At 40.5% G+C, this 11,841-nt stretch overlaps 1 protein-coding gene across 6 annotated transcripts in view; it reads left to right on the top strand.

Moving 5' to 3' along the window:
- Nucleotides 1-11,841, top strand: part of PHACTR1 (phosphatase and actin regulator 1) — a 489,864-nt gene that overhangs the window by 248,804 nt on the left and 229,219 nt on the right. Inside the window, exon 1 of one of the 6 annotated variants that reach the window (XM_025044936.1) lies at nt 6,394-6,858. The exons of the other annotated variants lie outside the window; for them this stretch is intronic. Within the exon in view, the coding sequence (XP_024900704.1) occupies nt 6,609-6,858 (250 nt within the window). The 5' untranslated portion in view covers nt 6,394-6,608. Of the gene's footprint in view, nt 1-6,393; nt 6,859-11,841 lie in introns of those variants that run through there. 6 annotated transcript variants of the gene reach the window in all.

Below are 11,841 nucleotides of genomic sequence, written 5' to 3'. Positions count from 1 at the left end.
TCTCCTCACTCCAGAACCCAAAAGGAAGCAGCAGCCACTATCTTGAACTTCAGCTTATCACTCATGGGTCAGAACTGGTCACCTGGTTCCATCACCCTTAAGAGGATCTAGATGAACAAATTGCAATCGTATCATTGACCTGAAGATAATTGAACCTGAAATATTTGAAGAATAATATTAATACTTATAATATTTGTCTTTCAAAAATGAAATCATGTTACAGTCTGTTCTCTGAATGTTAATTTTCTCATTAACAATACATTGTGAAATCCTTCTAAGCTTAGATGTTTACATGTAACCCATTATTTTTAGTAGTATCATTCTATAAATATACCATAATTCATGCTGCCATTTCTTTATTGGTGGACTTTATTTTATTTTATTGCAATAACAGCTAGTAATATCTTTATGTTCTGGTGCTTTATTTTTATAAAATAAATCCTGAAGTATCTAAAGCTACCAAAATTAACCGTTTTTAAAAAGAAAACATAAGGCTATGTTTATAAGGCTATAAATCTCATTTAAAATGGAATTGTATAATTTGGAGCAAAACATAAAGAAACTAAATACTTCAGAACAACTGACTTTTCATTTACTAACCTTTAACAATTTTCAACCTCTACCTAATCTTCCTCTATTTTTCCCTGGGTATAAACAGAAATGCCTAGTTGCAAATTTTTAAATTTAGACTAAATGCCTCTTTTGGGTATTGGCAATACAGACTCTAAAGATGCCTGACATAATAAAACCTTGCAGAAATGTCCTACCAAACTTCATCTTCTTTCCATCATAGGCACAAAAATTATATTCATCCTGTCAGCATGGCTCGTTATGGAGACGATCCTCTTATTTGGACTTAGGAACTAGACCACTTCCTCTTTGCAATGCAGAAAGAGAAAGAAACATTTTCAAAATAACACTGCAGTCGAGAAACTACAGGAGTTTACTCCTAACAGTTTTCCCTCAATCACAGCTTTCTCTACCTGTTTTTTCTAAATCATCTTCCAATCATCTCTTCTCATCAGGTTGCTATCTGCTAAGTGTTTGGAAAACAATTTGCACAGAACAATCTCTTAGTAAGCAAAATTATCACAAGCTAGAAGTAAAATTGCTTTCTACTCAAAGTTTTAGGGGAAACGACACAAAAACAAACAACAACAAAAACAAAAAACCATCAAAAAACCCCACACAAAGTTGTTCACATCATTAAGATGTCTCAACTATATTTTTAAGAACTCAAATTCTAAAAAGAGATATGAAATTTTTTCTTCGAACCTACTGCCCGCCAACCTCTCTCTGAAACTTATACCACAAACTTGTCAGGTAAGATTAAGCTAAATCCAAAAGAAGTTTTGCTATAGGCTCCAAAACAGTTTGAAGAAAAACACTGTGGTAGAAAGCCCTTCTTTTAGGAGAGTAAAAGCTTACCAATGGTGCCGCTGCTTTCTAAACTTCATCTTCAGGAGTGACATTCAAAATATGTAATGAGTAGGCTTGCGAGAGTCAGAACGGATACTCAACCCATTAGAACAGATGCCAGCCACAAACCATCTATACAGCTGTACCAGTGCACAGGGACCAAATATGAGCTCTACTTATACATCACTGAATTGCCTGAAGAATTTTTACTGGCCTCCCACAGCAAGTGCTGCTCATGTCTCCTTGCTCAGAATATAAATGCATTATACTAAATATTTAAAAAAGTCTGAATGCTGTATCTCCATCTCAATGACAGTCTATTTCCATTCCATTCCATACTTCCATTCCAGCATCTATAAAAAACAAAACAAAAACAGCACACACTGTTAGTATATGGGAATGCAATGGATTTTTGTACATTGATTTTGTATCCTACAACTTTACTAAGAAGACATACAAATGGCCAACAGAAATATTAAAAGATGCTCAACTTTACTAGCTATTAAGGAAATGCAAAACCACAATGAGATACCACCACCTTACAGTTGTTAGAATAGCTATTTTCAACAGGACAAGTAGTAACAAGTGTTTGAGAGGTTGTGGGGGAAAAGGAACCCTCATACACTGCTGGTGGGAAGATAAATTTGTACAGCCACTATGGAAAGCAGGAGATTCCTCAAAAAAATTAAGAATAGAATTACTATATGACCCAGAAATCTGGCTTCTGGGTATCTACTCCCCAAACTTGAAAACTTTTATCCATAAAGATATATGCATTCTGATGTTCATTGCAGTATTATTCATGGTAGCTAAGACATAGAAACAACCGAAGTGTCCTTTGATGGATGATTGGAAAAGAAGCTGGGTACATACACACAGTGGAATATTACTCAGCCATAAGAAGAAATAAAATACTGCCATTTGCAACAACATGGATGGATCTTGAGATGATCATGCTAAGCGAAATAAGTCAGACAGGAAAAGGAAGGAAATGTAATGGATAACTTGAGTTTAAATCAAACAAAAAGAATATTAAGGAAGAAAAAAATCTTTTAATCTTTTCTTACATCAAATATGTGTGATGATATTTATTTAAATATACCTCTTTTAGTGGTTCTACTGCTTTGCCTTGTATTGACATTAATATTTTGTATGTCTACTATCTTTTTTGTGAGAGTTAAAGCACTGTATGAGCATTTCCAAATTTTTACCCTTAACAACTGATGAGCATTTGAAGTAGGGTAGGGCATAGAAAAGCAGAAAGCAGAACCTAATCTCAGTTCCAAATTGATTGCATGCTGTTTCTCACATTCGAACTTCAGGAATTTCAAAGTCTGCAGTTGTCCTCCCACCATCATTATAGTGGTGTCTTCTGGAAAGCTCACCTTTCAGTCACTGCCTTGCTGAGTATAATAATCCTGCCAGCCTAATGACCATCCTTGACCACCCTACCCTGAACTCCTTCTAGCCTAAGAGTGTGCATCCTCCCCACACAGCCACCACCACAACCACCACCCCTCTCCACCACCTGCTTCAAGTCAGCTTTCCCAGTGAACTCGTCCTTCATCAACTCCGTCTCTTCCACATTAGTCACTGAGAACTCCCTTTACGCACGGCTCCCATTCAAATATTAAATTCGTACTTCTCCACGGCTGCTCTTAGATACAAATTTACACGTGTGTTTTCAGCTGGATGGGTTTAGTTATTCTTATACGTCCTTTCATTGAGTGCGTCCTCTCTCCTATTAAATTTTAAGCTCTGTGAGATCAGGGATTCTATCTGTTATTTACTTTGGAACAAAAATGTACATTCCACTAGTAGGCACTTAATTCTATGGTTGCTCTGATTGCTAGGGGATACTTCTCAAATCTTAATGTGACTCCAGGTCACCTGAAGGTCTTGTTAAAATGCAAATTCTGGAGTAGAGCTTTAGATACTACATTTCTCCCAAGCTCCCATGAAACCAGGATCTTCTGGTCTGTGGGATCACATTTTGAGCAGCAAGGTCTTAGGGCCCTGCAAGTTAAGTATATCCTAAAGGGAAGGGCGTGAAAATGAGATTGCCATGCAGCCAGGTGACACTGAAAGTGTTCACAGGGGACTCTCTCTCATTTAGACCATCTGGGTAAAAATCCAATGAAAGCTACATAGTCCCTGTGTTGTAAGTGATAGAATGTTCTGGACATTCTTCCTTGAAAGAAAGTATTTCTCTATTTCCTTTTAAAAATGAATAAGAGTCCCACAATATTTGTTTATCTAAAATAGTCAATTTCTAGAATAATCAATTCCTTCCACTATCAATGCAGGGAGGTGATTGACTACCGCAGCAACAGAGCTGAGCTGTAATACCGGGGTCATAATTAAATATAGTTTATCTTATGTGATGAGACGGGCACAGACTCTGTATGAGACATCTCTTGGCATTGAGAGTTATAAAGACATTATAGTAATGGGCAGCAGAAGAAGGCTTCACTGAGGTAGTGTTTAGGGCACAGGGTCAAAAAAAAAATGCCAGATATGTGTGCACATCTGCCCTGCTGCTTGCTGAGAGTCAGAGGAAAGAAAATGCTGGAAGCCACCAGACACAGCCATCATCTTTCAAACCGCTGCTAGCATTAAAGTATATTCATTCTATCCGGATCCCCTCCCCAACCCACCTGCCTTTGCAACAATAGGAGACAAGGCTTCTCAGCTTCAGAATTCAGCCCGCAACTCTAAAATTCATACATCTTCCAAGAGTAGCATTGTCAAATAGACTTTTCAGCGATGCTTGAAATGTTTTACCATTTGCCTTGTCTAAGACAGTAGCCATTAGGCACATGTGGCTAGGAAATATTATATTGGACAGCACAGTTAGAAGCTGCAAACTCAAGGAAGACAATGTAGGAAGATGGATGACCTAACAAAGCTCGCTGAAGGTACACCTTAATCTTTTTATATACTTAACAAGAATAAAGAGCCCCCACAATTATAGGGCATCACTTTTAATATGTGAGCCTACGCTAGTGGTCATATCAGTGTTCTCTATACTACAACGCCTCTTGGCCAATTAAGATAGAGACACCCGGATGCCTTAGGTCTGGTTAAGTATTCAGTGAGCGAATAAAAGGTTGCTGCAGGCTCAGTTATTTTAATAAGACCATATGGGGTTTATGCAGGTCCAGTATTCTGACCTGCGGGGCAAAGAGGAAAGTGGACAAGGCATGTAATTTAAAAAATTCATTTAAGAAAAGATGCAATTTTTTCTTTTCAGAAGAGAGTTAAGAGGTGACACAGTTTTGGGGAAAGTCCTGAGGATTAGAAAAGGAGAATAATAAATGTTTGTCTATAATACAGTGCAAAAAATTCCCTCATACATTTTTATATGTTATTATTATATATATAATTATAAGCCTTACCTTTTTTAAGATAAGGCTTATAATTAGCCAGGGACTGACCTACTGACGTGAAACTGACATGAAAAGATACAGTGAGATTAACCTGTGGCTGATTTGGCTGACAATCCTGACGAGAAGGGAGGTGACCCGGAAGGCCCTGGCAGACACCAGGAGAGACTTGCTTGTGATCTAATTAAAAAGAGCACAACTTCAACACTTGAATTCCACTTCAGTCCCTGACATGTCCTTCTAGAGCAGACTATGGCACCTGGATACCTGACATCTCTAACTACAGAACAAAAATGAAACTGTAAATGTGCTGATTTCGGCAGAACATTTTGCAGATGAGTATAAATGATGGACTGGTAGCATCAGAATGATCAAAAGCATATTATAATATCCTCGATGAATTGTTGACCCTTTTATCTGTGAAGTGAGCTGTACATGTAGAAATTGCCCTGTTGGAGGAAACACTAGCAGTGACCTGCCTTTTGTGGAAGTGTCAGTCACAGGAGTGTTATGAAATTAACTTTGAGGAAGTTTCTGAAAAATCTGGCAGTGATAGTACATCCTTTAACTGACACTTTCAGTAGGCCGAAGCAGGGCAGGAGTTGTTGATCCCAGGGAGGGGATGTGATGGGAAGGCAGAGACTTAGTCAGACACACCTGGCTGCAAAAAACTGTTTGCCTCCTTATGCTTTGCATCAATATCACTGAGGAGCTTGTTAAAGGTACAGGTTGCTAGACCCTACGCTGACCCACTAAACCAGAATCTCAGGGCTAGAGGGCCCCAAAATCTTTATTTTTTAAACAAGCACCCATGGAAATGGTGATATGAGGCTTCTCTAAACCTTAGTGTCTAAAAGGTGATGTAGGATTCACAATACCTGAGTCAGGATCATTGTATAGACCTAGTGTGTGTGTGTGTGTGTGTGTGTGTGTGTGTGTGTGTGTTTTAAAAAAATACGGAACAAAAAACTCTCAATAACTTGTACCTGTTATTATCATTGAGCCACGGATGTCACTTCCTTGCTAAGCCTTATTCACTGTGCTAAAACAGCTGGGGAATGAATCTTCAGCTAGATTAGCTGGGATCCCAAAGTTGCAAGCTGTTGTTTCTAAGTGTTGATGAAAGCAGTCATTTCTGTTCCTTTTTACTCAAAGTTTCAGCGACACTGGCGATAGCCCCTCTTCATGTTAGGGAATTTCTATTGAGGGTGAAAACATCAATTATGTTGTAGCGCATTGTAGGCTTCACTGAAAGTCAAGGGCTGTGGATTGGACCCACCAGAGAATTGTCATTTGTTTTGCCCAAGAGAGGCGTTTGCGCCCCGAGGGCTCCCAGCGCTGCTGCCTTCGGTGTGGTACCTCCTGCTTTCACTAGGCAGCGTGAGGCTGGAAATAAGGAGGAGGGGGAGGCTGGCGTTCTGTCTTGGAGCTCCAGAGAGAGTGAAGGTAGCTGCAAAACCTGCAGGCTCCCATTGCTGGTGCTGAGATTTACGGAGGGGTGGGGCTGTCAGGGGAGGATGTGCACGTGAGGCACTAGAGAGGTGGGAGTGGAGTAGCTCAGGTAGGACCGCGGAATGCCTTCAGGAGACCCTCTTTCAGCCGCGGGATACGTGTTAGCTTGGGCAGCGAGGTCAGCGAGGTCAAGACCCTTCGGCGCCTTCCTCTGACCCGCCCTGTCTTGGTCGCGTTGCTGTAGAGACGCGGGTGCGGGGCGGGGCGGGGGCATGCTGGCCAGGCGGCGGGGCGCGAGTAGCAACGCGCGGGGGCCGGAGCAGCGCCCGGCCGGGGGCGTCCAGGGGCAGGATGGCGGAGCCTACGCGCGCGGCGGAGCCGAAGAGGTTTGCGCTCCGCTCGTCGCGCTGCAGGGAAGGCGCGGTGCCAGGCGCGAGCGCCCAGAGACCCAAAAAGAAAGCTTTTTATTTGCTGAGGATGAAGCCCCTGAAGGAACCCGCCCCCAACAACAACAACGTGTCCTTTGTGATCCATTGTCAACTGGGCAAGGAGATCAAACACATTTGCAGCAACTGCAGTAGGGGGGAGGACGCCCGGGACGGTGAGTGCCGGGGCCCGTCGGGGAGGCGGTGAGAGAGGGAGGCGGGGAGGTGGCTCCTCTGGTCCCCAGTTTGCGGGCACCGCGGGCGTCTGCTGCCTAGAGAACTGCGGGAATGTCAGCCCTCTACCCAGGCGTGACACCCGCCCGCCGGGCACTTTGCAGAGTGCTGCCCAGAGCCAAACCCCGACTGCGACCGTGCTCATACCATATACACCAAAATGAGAGGTTTGAAACGATTAAAGGGGCAACTCTGACATTTTCTCTTGGGAAGGTGGGGTTTTCTGATCTTTGTCACGGGCAACATTATTAGCTTTAAAAAGATTATTGCGCCTGCTTTCTTAGCTTTCTGGGCTTCTTAGCTCTTCTCCCATCCTTGCGTTATGATAAGATACAGCCTTTGCTGGGCTGCGTTACAGATATGGGCTTCGGGTGGGTTCACTTTGGAGAGGTGGTTTGGCCTTGGCTACAGCGCCCAGCGTCCTGGGGACTTGTAGAGTTGTTGAATGATGGCTATTTGGAATATAGCATAGCTTGATTTTTGGAGTGCCGCGGCTGGCCCCTCTTGGAATGATGCCTAAAGGTCAAAATGTGGGAGGCGGGGAAGGGGACATGCAGCAGGTTCTTCCGAGGGTGTCCAAGCCGAAGAACTGCCCCCAATCCGATCTGAAATGAGGCGGTGAAAGGGTGCTGCACCGCCAGAGACTCTGGGCAGAAGGAGCCAGGAAAGAAGGACAGTTCCTCGCGGACCAGGCAGAAGACTCTGCAGATGTGGACGCGCCTGTGTGGCGGTGCAGTTCGTAGGAGCCTCCGGGCGGATCCGAAGCAGTTCACCGAGAAGACTCAGGAGAGCCACGGAAGGTCGCGGAAAAGTTTTAGGAAGCAGATTTTGCAGAGAAGGCATTAGCTACTGGCCAGCCTGCAGCTCATCGCCTCGCATGACGCTCGCACCTGCTAGGGCAGGCAGATTTTTCCATCAGCCAGGCGGCTTCGCTTATTCCCTTTGGAAGAACAAATAATACTTAGGATCCCTCGCGTTCATTGTTGGCCTCTGAAGTGCAGAGTAATGAAGTGGCTGTTGCTTGGCTAATGTCTTTTCAAAATTAGCGTCCTGCTAGTATAATTATACTTTTTTTTTTTTTTTTTTAAGTTGCTTGAGAGGCTGTGTAGGATAGCACTAGCCATCTAAGAAAAAAACTGTGGCCTTACTGGAGGAAGGCAGGCTTACATGAAACACACCAACGCGGCTCCTGTTAGGTTTAGGGAGGATATCCATTTATGAGAAGCACACACTTACTGACGTGTGTTTTGTCCTTTGGTTACGGTATAAGCTGATGACACCTATGGAATATAAATGGATTAATGGAATGGTCCAAAGCTAGACATTCACTGTATAATGTAATAGCGCATGAGATGCAGGCTAAAATATTTATTAAATGAATCACTCTGTTGACTGAATTGTTTCCCAAATGGGCTGCTTCCACAACCTTAGGAGTTTATTTAAATTGGAATCTCTGGATGTTGCTACAATAAGGGTCTATGTCTACACTCATGGACATGTGCTTACATATTTAATTACGAACACGATCACTGGTAAACATATTGGTGTACGCTGTCAGTGGAGGTAGGCATATGTTTTAGCACATATTTCTGCTTGCAATATGCATCATTTGTATAATCTCCAATACTCCAGAACATACCATACCTATGGATGTTCAGATATCATCTGATATTACTAAAGTATTTAATTTCAAGGGGTTCTTATAGGGGAGGCCTCATGTTGTGGTTCCTAATTTTTTGCCTAATCCCACACTGTGAATCCTGCCTTCCTAGTGTGTAGTATACTCATTTAGTCACTGAAATAGAATGAGGTCAGGAGTTTAACCCTTCTGCTTTTGTATCAGAGCCCAAAGCAGTGCTGCCCACTGTAAAAGGAAAGGAAGTTCAAATAAATTTCACTTCCTGCTAGAACTGACCTTGTATGATAGTTTGTCATGAGTGGATGCTGTTAGATAAGTTCTCTAGAAGCTGTTTTCAATTTAAGTCATCTTTTCTGTATATCAGGAGAGCCTACTATTTTAAAAGAAATGTAATAAGGAGTGTAGTAATGCAAACAGGTTTGGTAGGGCACCATAGAAAAGCATGTTTCTTGTGATGGGGCATACCTGCATTGTGTCTAGCACCATAAATGTGTTTGGCTCTTCATTTGGCACCGAAGAGGCCATCAAATTGCAACTAGTGAAAATTCTTTATCCAGCAGGAAAGCCCTCACTTGAAATTTTACATAGGTAAAATTAACAAAGTTCCTCTCATTCTTAATATCTTTGTATATAAAGTGGCAATTATTTTAAACATATTTAAAGCATATGGTAATAACTTTCAGTTTAAAGACAACCTATAACTTAAAGTATTTAGCTGATATAGAATAAACTTTAAAAGAAAAAAATATATCTGACTGTTAGGGCAGATATAAGAAGTGAAATTACATTTTAGCCATTGCCTTTTTACTTGAGTATTAAAAAAAAAAAAAATTCCTGGTATTGACTAGTATTAAAGATGCTTTGCTGACCTTACTTTAAGTAATTTTCTATTTCAAAAATATCTTAGAATACAGTTCACCATTAATGGCCAAAGATAGTTTGTGTTTCCTTTATCTTGACTGTTTTCGTTCAATACTGAAGCCATTTTCAAATGAGGAAACAAGCTTATACAATACTTCAGCGCTAAAAGCTACAGAGAAGGTACAGGCTAGAACTTATCTGTCTTCAAAACCAAGGTGCTTTCTATCATGCCATCAAGTTGATTTTTTTTAAATGGCGCCTACTCTGAATATAGAAAATTGTGTGTATGTGCGTGTGTGTTCTATACATGTACAGTCTTGATAACCCAGATTTATTAGAACATGGAGTTAAAATGAATTGTAGAATTTCCTAGTACGTTTAATTTTTTTAATCTGCCTTACTTACAGATTGAGAGACTAACATTGGTAGGAGTAGAAGGAGAGAAATTTTTAGCTAGGTAGATTAGAAGTTATGTACATTGTATAGCTACAAGAGACATAGCTAAATCATCACTAAGCTTATATTGGACATCAATAGGAGAATATGATTTAATTTACAAATAGATAAAAATCAACTTAAGGGAGAAATCTATTCTAGAAGTTAAGATATTTCTGCATATAATTTCATACATATTTTCTATTGCCATTTAAAAACTTTTGAGTCTATTAATGGTGACAAATTAACATAGAAATTATAGCATCATTAATAATTACATATTAAGATGTAATTTTAATAGAAATAAAACATTTTAACAGTTTTAAAACAGGTTTTAGAAATGTTTTGAAGTCTTATACTGGCATACTTAAAAAGTGATCAAATGATAAATAAATTTAGAAACAAGACATTGATTGCAGCTGCTACTCAGTGCTGTTTTATATGTGATTCATCAATATTTCAATGTTGACTTCATTTAACTAAATATGATTTCTGTTCTTCAAATATTTATATACAAATTTACTAATCTATTGACCCACTAAATGTATTTCCAAATTTCATTTTAGGGGTTAGAAATATTTAACATGTTTTCTAATGAATTCCAACTTTTGAAAGAACAATTTGTCGTAATACTTCTCTGTTACTCTGACTGTACAGTTTATCAGCATGACAGCCTTTTAGAAGAGAATGCCTTATGAGTTTCTGTGGGTCAAATCTCTCATTTCGCAGGTAAGAAAATTGAGGTGCATAAAGATTAGGTGGGCAATCCTCCAAGATCCAACCACCATTTGGTGTCATGGCTGCTCACAGAAGCTGTCCCTTGATCAAGGAAGCAGTTTCTAGTAGCGGCCCAGAGCTAGATTCTGGAGCCTCACTGCCTGTTTTCAAATAATAGCTTGTCCACTTGCTACCTGAGTGACTTTAGGACACCACTGCATTATGTACTGCATGGAGTTGTGAAGATTAAATGAGATCATTGGTACAAAGCACTTAGCCTGGGAAGAAGAAGTGCTGGAGAAATATTAGCTGTGATTACTATCATTTGTATTGTTATTGCCAAGACCAATTTTGTCTTAGGATTTTCCTCCCTGCTTGGTCCCTTCTATAGTTAAACTTTCTTGGATTGGATTCAAGGTGAAAGCACCCAATTCTGCTCTATATTTAACAGTTAAAATATATATTTTTAGTAAGGCAAGTGAAGTAAAAGTGAGCCTGGGGAAGAGCCCCTTCAACATTGCATGTGTCAAATGTATTTTTTGTTGTTTTAAAATTTTAACGATCATGACTAGTACATTCTAGGTAAAAAGACTCATATATCTACATTTACGACTAAGCGCTTTTTGATCAGTTGAGTAGTCAAAAAAAATAGGTAAGGTGAGATCCAGTTGTTTCTCGGGGAGGAAGAGCAAAGGTATATAGCCAAAGGAAGCAGTTACTGAAGACTTTTATTGACGTGGGCCTGATGGGTAGGACTCAGTGTCAAATGGATGGGTATGGAGGACTTGGCCAGAAGCAAAGATAGAGGCAGGAAACTGCTTTCTTAAGATCAAGAGAACCTACTCAAAGCTTGAACTTGGGCAGGGTATAGAAATTCTGTAGAACCCTGAAAAGAAAGGCACTTGCTCAGACTGTAGAGAACAGAAGCGAAGAAGGGGTTAGTGGGGTGTTAGGAAGGGGTGTACACAGCAGGGAGATTCTAAGGACGTTGTGCACGATTTTATTAAATCATCGTGTACTCAAACAACTGAACCGTTGATTGAGTCTTACCTTTGTTTGTAAAATTGGCAGCTTATGTGTGCAAAGTCGTTGCCTTTGAAGAGTTTGAATTTTAGTGAGAGTAACAGGAACTGCTAAACTATTGAAGGAAACTGTTAACAGTGTGAATAAGGCAGGAGGGCTTTCCAGGGGAGGTGATATTTGGATTAGGACCTGATGAAAGAGTTTTCCCAGATAAAGAGGGAAGGGCATTTCAGTAAGGGAAAAACCATAC

This window comes from Pteropus alecto, unplaced genomic scaffold (assembly GCF_000325575.1).
Source record: "Pteropus alecto unplaced genomic scaffold, ASM32557v1 scaffold121, whole genome shotgun sequence".
Lineage (NCBI taxonomy): Eukaryota > Metazoa > Chordata > Mammalia > Chiroptera > Pteropodidae > Pteropus > Pteropus alecto.
This window is presented reverse-complemented; position numbering and strand designations above follow the sequence as displayed.